This window comes from Euprymna scolopes, chromosome 11 (assembly GCF_053919585.1).
Source record: "Euprymna scolopes isolate OS-2025 chromosome 11, ASM5391958v1, whole genome shotgun sequence".
Classification (NCBI taxonomy): domain Eukaryota; kingdom Metazoa; phylum Mollusca; class Cephalopoda; order Sepiida; family Sepiolidae; genus Euprymna; species Euprymna scolopes.
This window is the reverse complement of record NC_136492.1, coordinates 20,346,220-20,361,507: the sequence shown is the minus strand read 5'-3', so window position 1 is coordinate 20,361,507 and position 15,288 is coordinate 20,346,220. Positions and strand designations below refer to the sequence as shown.

At 33.1% G+C, this 15,288-nt stretch overlaps 1 protein-coding gene across 12 annotated transcripts in view; it reads left to right on the top strand.

The window, feature by feature from the left end:
- Positions 1–15,288, top strand: part of LOC145287793 (rho GTPase-activating protein 45-like) — a 329,642-nt gene that overhangs the window by 162,279 nt on the left and 152,075 nt on the right. For all 12 annotated transcript variants that reach the window (XM_080135634.1, XM_080135627.1, XM_080135626.1 and 9 more), the window contains one exon: positions 12,166–12,253. In XM_080135634.1, coding sequence (XP_079991760.1) covers positions 12,166–12,253 — 88 coding nt within the window. The remainder of the gene's footprint in view (positions 1–12,165; positions 12,254–15,288) is intronic.

Genomic DNA, 15,288 nt, shown 5'->3' with positions numbered 1-15,288 from the left:
CAAAATTTACCTTTAAATCCTGCTCAAATATTCAATTTATGTTATCTCAAGTAACAGCACTTAGCCTGATACTCCACCAGACTAGATGAATTCTTGAACCAAGAGACCAAAAGAAATATATGTTAATGTTCTTTAGTTTTTTTACTTGCTTAAATAAGAGGTAAAAGAGAAGATTAATGGAACACTCAGATGTCTGTGTATCTCATATAGAAATTAAATGTTGTCCTTGTAAAGTCACATAGGAGCCACAACTTAGACCACTGGAGGATAAAGATTAAGTTTGTCAGGTGGTCGGCAAGACAACATTGTGATGATTGGTAACGATGGCTAAAACTGGGTAGAATTTTATTTAAGAGGACAATTCTACAAGAATTTGTTTGCATTGAACTTGAATATGACCATGTTGTAGTCAGCTGGTTAGCAGGCCTGCAGTATTGTGTTTCACTCATAGGTAATTCTGATAAAGAAATTTTGCTCATGGAAGTTCGGTTTAGTTTTACGTACACTGAGAGAGAAGGGGAAAGTTTTTGACAGTTGTTGTAGGTAGACGAGTTTTTGTTGTGAATGTCTTACAGAGGATGGGAAACCATAGATTGTAGCTCAGTCGAGCACCAACCATGAAAATAATGATGCACAATAGAAAGACTAGCAACCTCTCTTCTGCGAGAAAGTGGCTGCAGGATTGGATGAAATCACGTGTCTGTAGCTATTAATATTTGTATAATATATGGTCAACAACAATCGGCGATTCCCCCCCTCCCTTCCAACGTTGTTTCTGTGGCTTCCTCTCTTTCGGTCCTGGATATGACCTTAAACTATATCCGATGGTGAGGCCCCAGCTTGCAGGCTTTGGGGAGTGTGGAGCCACCCTTTAATTGCCATTGCTCCCAGGTCCACTCTGACCCGGAGTGGTAGTACCTGTTAGGGTCCCAACTATGGGTTGAATAGAAACCGACTTGAAAAAAACAAATATATTCTATTAAAAAATTTTTCTTCAAAACAACTGGATTCGGCATTAAATAACCTGAAAAGGGTTGATATGCCGTAAAGCAAAAACAACCAACCAATCCTTCTCTTTTATCTTCTATTCTGGTCATATCGTCACTTCTTACATTGGTGGCAGCCAAGGGTTTCACCGTGGTTCACAAGTATAGAAAATAAACAATGCAAGAATAAACATTATAAAACATAAAATAAAATATGCATCAAATGCGCTTGAAAGCCAAATCACAAAAGGAAAATAAACAAATATTTTACTTGTTTGAAATTTATAACAAATATATTTCCAAGGTATACTCCATCTTCAGTGTATTGTTTTATTTCTTTTTTTTCCTTTTCTTCTTCCTTGCCATGTTGTAAAGTTGGAGAAAGAAAAGTCTGTTTGTAAAGATCCGTGCGTTGTTTTCAGCGGTTGTATCTTGAAATGTTTGAAGTGTATGTAGGCAACGCGAGAATAATGTCAAGGGTGTGAGTTCATATTGAAACGTTGATTTAATTTGAATTATTCAAATTAAATCAATGTTTCAATATGAACATACACCCTTGACGTTATAAAACGTATTTTGTATATAATGGTTGAATTGTGTGTGTGTTACACCTTCCTGGGGAAACAACACTCCAAGCACTAACATCCACATCTTCAACCTCCAGAAGAGTGTTACTTACAATTGAATTTTAGCAAGTACTTTATGCACTATGCCACAGGTCCTTGCGGTTCTCCAATCCTCAGTACGACATTCAAAATACAATTGCAAATTACTTTAGACTTCTATCCAGTCATGGCTGATAGAACGAGAGCATGCTACTCCCATCTCGTATATTAAATAAATATTTCTGTTTAAAATTCTGTGCAGATTTTCAAGTTCAAAAGACTCATCTGAAGAAGATCAGATTGACCAAAATGTTGTAAAAAGATGAAAACAGTAGTCTGAAGAATAATTATAAAACTCTGTGGACCTTTGTGCTATTATCTTGTCTTCAACGACCAGGTGATTCCATCTTTTGAGAAAGGGATGACAGGTAGAATATATATATATATAGTGCTCCTCACCTTGAGTTGAGCATATTGAGAAGTGAAACACGAATTACCATTAGCATAAAAGCGACGCTCTCTGTGTAAACAAATCGAGCGGAGGTATTTCAGACGATATCAAAAACATCGTTAAACTCACTACTCGTTCAAGCAGCCGCCAATAGCGTAATGGTTAAGAGCCTTGACTGCCGTACAAACGGTCGGGTTTCAATCCTGGCTTGAGGTAGTTGCCTGTCTAGCCGCACTGATGAGCTGTGAAACAGCGAAACAGTTCTGTATGTGGATGACTATAGTGCTCCTCACCTTGAGTTGAGCATATTGAGAAGTGAAACACGAATTACCATTAGCATAAAAGCGACGCTCTTTGTGTAAACAAATCGAGCGGAGGTATTTCAGACGATATCAAAAACATTGTTAAACTCACTACTCGTTCAAGCAGCCGCCAATAGCGTAATGGTTAGGAGCCTTGACTGCCGTACAAACGGTCGGGTTTCAATCCTGGCTTGAGGTAGTTGCCTGTCTAGCCGCACTGATGAACTGTGAAACAGCGAAACAGTTCTGTATGTGGATGACTATATATATATATATATATATATATATAGTGAATAAATAACAATAAACTATATTCCAAAATTCATGATGTTGACCATCTTATAATTCATTCCTTTAATTCAGTTGACATTTACAATTCTTGACAGTATCTGTTTCATAACGCAAAATCAACCACTTAATTATTATATCGATCAGTGAATCTATTATGGCCTTAACTCATCAAAAGAAATAGCAACAATCAATCTGTCAAAAGGAAATAAAGTGTGATTTGACATGATTAAAATCTGAAAATTGGAAGAGAAGCTGCAAATACCTTTAATATGTTTCCATTACGCTGTTTTTGAATTTTTCCTTTTGACGGATTGATTGTTGCTATTTCTTCTGATGAGTAAAGGGCATAATAGATTATAATGAATTTTGGAATATAACTTTTTGTCATTTATTCTCTATATAGCTCTAATTACATTGAGCTTCTTAAATAAGAATTAGTATATATTGTAAGAAAGTATATTGCTACAGAAATATATATATTCAAGCAAACATTATTAAATGCAACGGAGACACTTTGCTTTATGATTCTTCTTTTTTAATTTTTCGGTTTTCCCTATAATCTTTTTTATATCAAAATCGAAAATATTAATAAAGGTTCCGTGGTTGTTACTGTCACGAGCGCTTCTAATTCGTCCACGCATCATCTTCATGTGCAAAGGAGCGATAATTAAAAAGTGAAAAGTAAAATATACATATTTCTGCGTTAGATGATTGTAAGTTAAAATATAGGTTAATTAAAAATTTGAGTATTAAAATCAGCAAGTTCGTGGGCACTGTTGGCAATGTCCGTCTCTTATGCGCTTTTCTCGAATGCAATATTATAGTTGGGTGATGCGTTCTATTATATGATGCTTCAAGAATTTTTTAATATTATTTTCACGTTGGATAATTTTTGTGTTGTCGACAAGGACCTTTCTAAGATTGGAGGGGGGGGCAGTTGTGTTCTTTTATCAAATGTTGATATATAGCGCTATTACTGTTTAAATGCATTGTGATTCGCTGGGACAACATTGTCATTGTATGCCCAATATATATATATATATATATATATATATATATATATATATATATATATTTCATGATGTTTTTAGAGATACAAAATTTAAATATTGCAATTAGGAAGGGAAGACTTTTATGATTCATGATTAAAAGTAAATTTGTATATATATAAATATATATATCTTCTCTCCAAAAAGGTGGGAATGAAGGGGGAACAGGAGAGGAAAGAAAAAGGAATGGGGAGCCAGCTGACTGGTTTCGACCCTCGCTTCTCAAAGCTGTATCGAGGGAATTTTTAAAATAAAGAATGAAAGCGATTAAAATGGCGTTTTATTCAATTTACAGGGAGAAAAAAAAAAAAAGTGGGAAAACGATTAAAATAAAACAGCGTTATGGATGAATACCCTAGAGATTAATCACGTTCAAACTCAAGAGGCATTCCCTTTGCTTGCAAAGAGAAGGTTTTCTGAGTCGAACGTGAATGGTCTCCAAGATCTTGAGATGGTATAAAGAATGAGCAGGACTAATAATAGTAAAAGAGTCCGTGCTAAAGTTTGCTGCACAAGATGGGTTTTTAAGTAAATGATCAGTAATTGAGGACCCGTATGTGTTAGTAACGACATCAGTTGGCCGGTAAGTTCCATTCCTAATTTTACTGGGTACATGTTGTTGAATTCTTCCATCTAACGTTAATGTCGTTCGACCCAAGTAGTTGGCACCGCAACCACATTCAAAATTGTAAATAACATTACTTTTATGGTGGTGGTGGTGGGGGGGGGGTAGATCGTCTTTTTGAGAAGATGGAAATAAAGTTCTTGTAGAGAAAACAACACGCATATTTACAATAACCCTTATCCCTGAGTGGCTTCCGGGCCTTGATAAGTGGTGACCACCTTGTAAAAAAAAAAAAAGAAAAAAAGTACCATGAAATTTCCACAGGTTTCCACTAGTAATAAATAATTCTTTTTTTTTTCTTGACTGAACAGAGTTAAGTCCCTTTTTGTTGGTTACTTGCGTTGAAACACATTAAAGATTTGTTCAGTTATGAGAACTTTTCGCTTTTGTTTTCATGTCATGCATCAAGTCTAACAAAACCAACTATCCCAAAAGTAATGATATACGATAACCCCTTTAAAAAACACACACACACACACACACATGAAGAAATGCGGTTACATGAGCTGCAAAAAAATACCTTTTATTAACTCTGACTTCCTGTAAACACATGCCAAACATTGTTCCCTTGGGACCTCACAGCTCCTCGCATTGCTTCGAAACAATCCTTTCTTCATAAGTTATAGTTATATCATTTTCGTTTGTTATCTATGAACTCGCAGGCTAATGTGCCAATCTTGATTAAAGTTGGCAGATGAACACACTTAATCCCTAGGAGTGTTTTAAAACGTATCCTCTGGGAAGTGAGTGTGCCCCCCCTCTGTCTGTCTCTCTCTCTCTCTCTCTCTCTCTCTCTCTCACACACACACACAGATCCTTTCCTTTTCTCCTTTTTTTCTCTATTTTCTTCTCCCTCTGTATATCTCTTTTCCTTTTTCTCTTTCTTTCCTATCTTTCTCTTTCTTTGATTCTCTCCTTCCCTTCCTTTCACCTCTCTCCCATTACCTCTCCCTCTATCTCTTTTCTTTTCTCTCCTTCTCTTTCCTATTTTTTCTTTTTCTCCTAGTCTTTCTTTTTCTCTCGTTGTTTCCTAGTCTTTCTTTTTCTCTCGTTGTTTCCTAGTCTTTCTTTTTCTCTCGTTGTTTCCTAGTCTTTCTTTTTCTCTCTTCTCTCTTTGTTTCCTATTTCTCTCTCTCTCTCTCTCTCTATCTCTCTCTCTCTCTCTCTCTCTCTCTCTCTCTCTCTTTCCTTGTCTTTTTTCTCTTCCCGAGTCTTTCTCTCTCTCTCTTTCCTAGTCTTTCTCTCTCTCTTTTCTGGTCTCTTTCACTCTCTCAACCTAGTCTCTCCTTTTTTTCTTTCTATGACTCTCTCTTTATCTATGACTGTCTCTCATTCTCTCTCTTTACGATTCTCTTTCTCTCTTTACGACTCTCTTTCTCACCGTCAATGACTCTCACCTTTTACTACTGTCTCTTTTTACAACTCGTTCTCTCTCTCTCTCTCTCTCTCTCTCTCTCTCTTGACTTGTTGTTCTTTCTCTCCCATTTTCAAAGCATAGTTTATTTTTAATATTACCATAGAAAAAAAAAATAGCCTTGTCAACCTAGGGAAAAATTTATCAGGCACGCACATGCAGTGTAAGAATATATGGAATTAATAACTGGCCAAATAAGGTTGAGTTCCTGCATTGCACAGAGGAAGATGACATAAGAATTATACAATGGCTGTGTAATGTGTCGTAAAGACGGGTATAATTCTAATGACTTTGGATAAAGATTACATTTTGGCATTATAAATACACGAGTGCAAAATAGTAGACTTTGATATTGAACGGATGCATGGAAGTTGTTGAATTAATAGATGGAGAACAATTCAGCTATAAGGTTCGGTTTAAAGTGAAAACCAAGGAAACCATGAGATGAAGTGATAAAAATGGACTTGAGGGAAAGCGGGATAAATAAAAACTTGGCTAAAGATAAGTTACATTTGAAATAAATTTCTTAAAGCTGTCCAATGTATACCAGATCGTAAAACAGACATTAAACTGAATATGATGGTTCTTGCTATAATTGAGTATGCTGCAATAGTTTTTTTTTTTTTTTTTTTTTTTTCTTACTCATGAAACGGCAAGTAGTTTGGAGCAGATTTGCTTGGTGTATCTAGAAATGCTGGCAAGAAATATACATGATAGTAAAAATGCAGCAGACATTTTATGGAGCCTTACAGTAAACAGTGACAGTCTACAAACCTTAAAGTTTTTTAAGATTGAGTCATGCAATTATGAACGGATGTTATTTAAGGAGTCAGGATTAATGACAGAACGATTACAATATTGTTCCTGATTCCAGTACAATTACCGTTTATGTTTTAAATTCTAGTTCCGATACGATTACTTAATCATCTAAAAAAAAAGTATAATTTTATTTTTTTATTTTTGATTGTGGTAATCTAGCAGAAAATCCTCGTGTACATTTAAATGTAGATTTCCTTTTAATTCGACAAACTTTTTAATGTTTTCCCCTTATGTATTTATTGTGTCCAAGATTTTGATAAACCTGAGTGCATTTCCCACATTATTTTCAGATCCCATTCGTTTGTCTCCCCCATTGCTGTATAAAAAAATGACCTCAATACTCTTTGGCTGCAACAAAAAGGAGTGTGATTCTTTCTATGAAGCCCTGTGATTTTATATATATATATATATATATTATTTTTTAAAACAGTAATCTATGGACACGCGTGTTTCGGAGCCCTACTCCTCATCAGCGTAGCTTGACTGTTGGTAGGATTCGAACCTTGGACCTTATGTATTTCAGTCCAGCGCCCTAATCCACTCCGCTATGTTGCCATAGACGAAGTACTGCTTCGTTTTCATCGTTCATCTGTTTAAGTGGTTTTTGTTTTGATTTTTTAAACGATAGTAATGTTTATGTCTCCGCCTCAAAGAACCAGTGTTTTTCTTAGAAAATCGCCCATTTTTTATTTGGACGTATTATTTATTTATTTATTATTTTTTAAAAGCAGTAATCTACAGACACATGTGTTTCGGAGCCCTACTCCTCATCAGCGTCCTATATATAGTAAGTTATGAAAATATATATGGCAATTTAAGCTACACGGAATATTCCGCATTTCATCCTCGTGAGAATTTGTCAGGCTTATGCCTTATATATACTAGCAAGCCTTCTGGCATTGCCCGGTCGTAAAATACGCTTAAATATGATATTTTGATGAATATTAATGCAGATTTTGTATTTATTATCATACTAGCTTTTATTTATTTTACGAAAAGTTGCATTCTGTAATGTTTATACATACTTATTTTTTTTTTTTTTTTGCAATTGTTTTAACAAAAGTTTTTTTTAACACATGCTATAATAAGAACCATTAGTGACACATGTTTATTTTTGTTTATGTTCTCAATACTTGTGGATAAACAATATTTTGAGACTTGTTAATGTTTATAGCAAACGTCCAGTGAATTGTGAAGTGCAAAAACACATAAGACAGTAATGACCTAAGCATTAAACGAACTTGATTCTGTGCAAATTAATGTCTCATAGTGACGCCAAATTGTAATTTTAGTAACCGTTCATTTATGAAGTGTAGAATTGGATTTTGGAATATGAGAATTATCAGATTGCAGCCAATCAGAATGGATGGAGTTTGGTGAGGGAGCCGTTATTATTTATGAATCAGAAACTGAAGATTATGTTAGGTCAATATATTTTTTTTTTTAGCCAGTTATGGGTGGTGAAAGCAGAGAATCTGTGGAAAGTGTAGAATTTGTTTCGGTGACAACTGGTAGTAGTAGGAGGACTAAGTATTTAGAATGAAAAGTAGGGACTCCTTCCTCTAAAGATGTTGCGCTTGTGATGGTGTTGCTCAGAGGATACAATGTAGCATTTTATTATCACAACTTAATGTGTCTAAAATGGTGTTTGAAAGCTACATAAGATAGTGGCTAGATGTACATAATTTGTATGTGACCTCTGTTGTTGTAAACCTACAATACTTTGGCCTAGAGGTGAATTTCTGCAGTTATTTTATTATATAGATTATATTGGACCCAATATATAGTAATGATTTCAAAAGTAAAAAGACTTGTGTGCCACCACCGAGAATCAAATCCAAAACGTTTAGCTTACAATTTACTTTTTCCTTTGACATTGCTGCAAGGCTAAAAATTAAAACCTGAACTAATCGCTATTACGTTATGCATGCATATTCATAATGCCGTCTTTCGACTTTCACCTGGCAAATTTCATTTTTTAATTTTCACACTTTTTCACTGATTTTCCCTGGCTAAAACCCAAATATGAAGTTTAACATGGGTTCGAAGACTCTATATATTAAATTTCATGTCTGTAGACCAAAAACTGACAGAGGAGTTTGGTATGCAATTTTTTTTAAACAATACATATACGCATATATATATATATATATATATATATATATATATATAAAGAGGTTTATGTTTACTATAACCTTTTCACACAAATATTATGCAAGTATAAATCATACAGAATTTCTGCTTGAATATAATTACACGTAATCGTTAAATAAAGATGATCATCCCATAAGAAAAAAAAAAAAAAAAAAAAACTAATAGGGAATTAATTAAAATGAATGTTTAAAAGAATATGCAAATTAGCTAGATCTTTTCTTAGTGAATGCAATTCCACAGCCCATATATAACAGTTTTATTTTCTTTTTAAATAAATAGAAAAAAGGTTTTTTGATATGAATATCAATACACAAAAAACTTACAAGTAGTATTTTTTCTTTACTTACATGTAGTATTTTTTTTTTTTTTTTTTTTTTACATGCTGCCATTAATGTTTAGTGGGTTTTAATATCTGTATTTTATTTATTTTTTATTATGGCTTTTTTTTTACTATTATTTGTACCCTTAAGCTTTTACTACTACCACTTATATGACCCTCTTATCTTGTTTGTTACCTAATAAACTATGAAACTTGCCCGTAAGGAATGTTTTAAAGGTATCTGAAGCTGTAAGGAACACCCTCAAGTAGAATTCTATATAAAACTCTTTACTTTTTAAATTGCTTTTTGCAAGAGTGAATCACACACTCAGTCTTAAAGTATCTTTTTTTTTTGTTTATTTGTTGTTTATGTGAAATGAAAATGATATTGAACTTTAAGTTGGAATATACATACATACGAATGTACATATATACATACATATGTATGTACATATATACATACATATGTATGTACATATATACATACATATGTATGTACATAAATACATACATATGTATGTACATATGTACATGAATGAGTACATACATGCATACATAGAATAAGCAATAAATTTACAATATTATTTATTACAGTTTCAAGAATCCAAAATCTGTAATGGTCAGGTGTACGATCATTTCTGAGACATTCAGGAATTATTTTTATTTTTATTTTTTTACATTAATTCCAATACGTCTCTTCTTCAATACCTTATATAAATAGAATATAAATATAAATAGAGATACTCATTGATTCATTTCTTTTGAAACAGATGGTTTTTCCCCAAATCTTTCAAGTTAGAATTCTTTCTAGAAAGACATTAGGTATTTACAAAGAGGATCACATACAGATTGCTAACATTCTAAGCGGTGGAGGAACCATGAGGAAAGTTATTAAAATCCTATGTGTAAATGTTTCTGTGGAGCAAACTAAATTACAACTTAGCACACCTAGGTCGTGAGTCTGATGTAAACCACCTAGCCACCTTTACTGTAGGTAGACTGACATTTTCTTGCTCCCTTCGTTATCATCATAGTGATGAGGGGACAGGAATAAATTCAAGACGAACTGAAATTATATCATCTTTATTGCTTGTCAGTCAAACAACTCAACTCACTTGAATATGTTCCTGTATTTTTGAGATGAGATATGGTTGTTTGTATTGTTTTGATTGTTTGGATAATTATTCTTATCTTGGATGTTATTGGTACAACATCTCGATCATTGAAACCTATGGCCTTCGTAGGATGTAAAGTCCATGTGTGCACCCAATGAAGGCTGTAGGTTTCATCGACCAAAATGTTGTGCCAATAACACCCAAGATGAGAATAATTATCCGAACAGTAAAAACAATACAATCAACTCACTTGTATGTTCCTATATATTTAGTAGTGTGTATATTGTGGCTTAGCCACAATATACACACTACTGAAAATACAAATAGCAAAAGTTATATCGGAGAAACCACATTAGATAAAAAAAAAAAAGAAATTATTATCACAAAATAGCATTAAGTTTACAAAAATACAAATATCTATATACTATGCTAAGGCATTTCGTGTGTATAAATACGTTATTGCCTTTCACACATATTTTAAAACAAAAAAGATTGAGATTGGCTGATCAGTGCCTGTCAACAAGCAACATGACTTCCTTGTGTGTGGTCTTGTATTTTGTTCCAGTTAAATAAATATATTATAAAGTATTTCAAATTTAAAGCCTCCTATTTTTTTTTTTAACTCAAAAAGTTAAAGAGCTACAAAGGCGAGAGTAGTATCATTAAAACAAGCAATCTTTTGTGCTCCAGAATTTATTTTTGTACATAGTCACCAGCATTCTTACTGCAGTTTTGCCAGTAATTCAGTGACGCGTCTCTACTTTTGATGTACATCCTTGACTGGGGTTGCTTTCATAGGGTTTTACATTATCAATATCTGCAACAGAGAGATGAAACTTTCAGGTTATGAATGTGTAAGTTCAGTCATCATAATAATGCAATTTGCAATCCTCTCTCATTGATTCCGGCAAAATTTAAAAAAAAAAAGGAGGCATTACTTTTGGAATGTACCATATTAAAAACATTGCTGTTTTCTTTCAGACTCTGGTGATTCTTTTTCTTATTCAAGTCAGATATGTACAGCCACAGCTGACTCAGTAAAATGGCTATCTTCTGCTTCAACAGTCTTAACAGACACTGTCACTTCTAAAGACATTTCTTAATTCAAAACAATTATTATTAACGTTAAGTTATACAGATTGATATAAAAAAAAATGTCGGAATTTCCAGAGGTTCCGACTAGCAGTAGTTCATTATCAAACCATATTTTTTTAAACTGTATTTCAGACCGAACACAATGGGGACAATTATTAGATAACACATCAAATTCTTTTTGTGTCTAAAAATTTCTACAAAACTTAAGAAGAAATTAAAATTAGAACGCAAGTCACTCACAACGTCTCATCTATACTTTACTTCTCCATATTGTTGAAGTATTCTCAAAGTTATGCCATGCAAATGTTGTAATTTAACCGTGACTTAATTTTTCACGGCCATATAAAACACGGAACTTCACTGGCTATAATATTGGGCAAGTACCGTGGGTTTCAGCTGGGAGGGATTTTCTTTGACCACCAAGGTCTAGGTCATTGTTAAAATGACTTGTTCTCTGTTGACTGAAGTGTATGGTCCTGTGCAGTTCTAGGAGGTTCACCTTCCCAGACTTTATCTTCTCACCTTTTGAGAAGGGATTAGTTTACTGCTAATCGCCTGGTGCCCCTACTCGAAAATTCAGATGGGACTGCCCAAGCATTTTTTGCAGGTCAGAATGCTCTTCTTCCAAAGTGCTGACTTTTCAAATCCCACTTTCTTGGCCTTGTGTCACATCTTCCTGTCATGAGAAGTAGATAAACATCAAGTAGTGAGTCTACGCAGTTTTTGCTAAAAGTGTGACCTTCACCTTTTATCCCAAAATTAGAGCTAAGATCATAACCAATATTTTAATCAAGTTTAGTGACGACTGTTCAAGTGATGCAGACACTAGTCTGCACACAAACAAGTAAACTTGATCAACAACATAATCTCTTTAGCAGCAGTAACACAATCTTAAGAAAATGTTCGAACAATAAATTTTTCTTTTTTTCTTGTTTTTTAGATTACAACTATGAAGATACGATCAACACTGGCAATACTCAGAATTTTTGTGACAGTATTGATCAACTGGCATTGGCCTTTAGCAGCAGGTAAGAACACTATTGTAACTATATATCTTATTATAATGAAGATTTGGTGTCTGTTACCGAAACTGTCAATGTCTATATCATAATTACCTTTCAACATGATTTATTTTTTAAATTTTCAATCATTAACAAATAATGCCTTATACTTACATTGTTAAGTTGCTGTAATTACTTTTCAGATATTTAATAAATATATATTTAATAAATATATATTTATTAAATATATATTTATTAAATATATATTTAATAAATATTTGAATTGAGCCTGGTCAGTACTAAAATGGGTGACCATTTGGGAATTCCAGGTGCTGTATGTGCTCTCCGCTTATCTCAGCATTGCTTCCAGTCATCCTGGACTTGCCACTAGACTTCAGCAGTGTCGATTCAGGGTTTGTGGTTGGAGATTGTGCAACCTTTTCTCCGCAATTACACACGTAGCTACCCTTACAGGGGGTATCTATTGTCTTTTGAGATAGAATGGAGGTGATCAGCATCATCACTGATGATGCTGATTTGATTATAGTCAAGACTGTCTGCTCTTTTTGGCTTCAGCTTTCTGCTCCACAAATGGGATGATTATGACAAGCAAGATATGGTCCATTCTGATTAATGATTCTCTGACTTTCAGATAAAATGAAAGTTTTTCTTCCCCCATATTAAGAGTGTTATTCTTGTCTGCTTGACCATTCAGTCAAATGGACAGTAGAGACTGGAGGTCATAAACAGCAGCTCAATCTCGATTATAAGCAAATATTTTTTCAATAATTTATTTGATAAATAACTTTTGAATAAATGTTGTCGATCAGCAAATATTTATTTAGAATAAAATATCTACTAGGTAGGTATTTGGTTCTTGTCTAGAATTCCTCTTATATTAAAAAACAAAATAATTTTTAAAAATCTGTATGATGTATGTACCCATGACGAAACAAAAATATCATATTCCAAAAGTCACGTTAATTGATTGAGTAAAAGAACATACTCTATTGTCTGCCATTTTAAAAACAATCTTAAAAAATGAAAGGAGATAACGCAGCAATAATTCAAACTCGTCAGATTTCTGGTGTAATGCTTACAAATTCCCATTAATCTATATATCTATAAAAGTGAACGTGTCTGTGTATCTTTTCCTACGCAATAACTCTGTCAATTTTCAGTTTACAGACTCAAAATTTGATATACAGGATACTGAGATTTGGGAAAATCGATGTGATCGGTTTTCGGACAGAAATTTGGCTGTTAAGGGGGTTAGAGTTCAACAATTTGACGTTTGAGAACTCTACCAAACCCCTCTGCCAATTTTTGGTCTAAACACTTAAAATTTTAGATATAGGTTCCTTGGACATGGATCTAACTTAATAACTTGATTTGAACCCTAAACAATAAATGTTAAGGGGTCATAATAGAGGTCAAAGTTAATAAAAAAAAATTGACCTCTGCAGTCTCTACCAAATTACTCAGACAATTTCTGGTCTAAACGTATGAAATTTTACATAAAGGGTATTCAGAGATAGGGCAAGCTTTTTAATCGGTTTGGGTCGAAATTTTTTAGTTACCAATATATAAATGTATGTATGTCTGCCTAAAACTGTCGACAGAGGCAACGAATTTTACCAAGATCAGAATCGTTTTGAAGTTCTACCTTTCAGACGACAAATATCGAAAAATTGGCTAAAAATATTAATATCTTCACCTTCAACTGGGCAGTTTTTCTACGGGGGGGGGGTGTTCGATGATATTTTTGAAAGTCCTCCTCTCCTTTTGATTGTCTAGCCTTAATTTAAATCTACGTCACTTCTCGTTTGATGGTGGTCATAACAGCAAAGACGTCAGTTTTTTTTACCCGTTCTTTTCCTACTTCACAGTATGGGTTTGAGCCTGCCTTCCTATAACCACTTTTTTTTTTTTTTTTTGCTCAACATACACATTCAAACACCCGGGCAACACCGAGCTGACATGCTAGTCACTTAAAAATTTATTTTTTAAAGAAAATAAAACAACCTGGTCAATATATGTGATTTTTGGAATATGATATTACGAGTACATTGTACAGATTTTGGCAATCTCTAACAATTGCATTCCCAAAACCAAGACAGCTGAAATGGGTACAGTTGATGCAAATACTGAACGAAAGCTACGAAGGATGAAACAGAACACAAAGCCATACAGAAACACCTCATTTCAAAAAAAAAAAAAATCCCAGTTTTAACACTTGTTGTGTTAATATATTATTTTAAAGTTTTCATTTGTAGAAATGTAAAAAACAAAAAAAAAAATTTCTTTAATTTTTTTTTTTTTTTTTTTTTTTTTTCTTGTGCAAAGTGTGAAACCATGTAGAGGTGTTTTGTTTCGACACATCCTGTGTTATCATGAAACAATAAAGAAATAATAAACTTTTATTTTTTTATATTTCTTTCTTTTTTGTTTTTTTTTTAACACTTGTATTATCACAAAACAAAAAAAAAAAAAGAAAAGAATTTTAATTTTTTTGTTTTACAGTTCTATAAAATTTTTTCTGTATGGTTTCATGTTTTGTTTCATGCTTGGTGGCTTCCGTTCTGTATTTGCATCAACTGTATCCATTTCCATCGTCTTCGTTTTGGGAACGCTGTTGTTAGAGATTGCCCAGATTTTTTTTTTAGTTTTGTTTTTCAATGTAAGAGAAATTCTGGACAAGAATCAGGATGTTTAAAAAAAAAAAAAATAAAAATAAAAACAATAAAAAAAAAACTCTTGTATGTTTTTGTATTGATCTTGTTATAAAAAGTTACTTACAAAAAAAATTTTTTTGTTTGTTTTTCAATGTAAGAGCAATTCTGGATAAGAATCAGGATGTTTAAAAAAAAAAAAAATTAAACAAACAAACAAAAAAAAACCTCTTGTGTGTTTTTGTATTGATCTTGTTATAAAAAGTAACTTAAAAAAAACAAATTAAAAAATTTTTTTTGTTCAATCATTATTTGATGGGAAAGAAAAAACAATAATTGTTAGCAGTTGTGCTGTTTAGTTAACAACAACAAAAAAAAAAAGGCATGAAA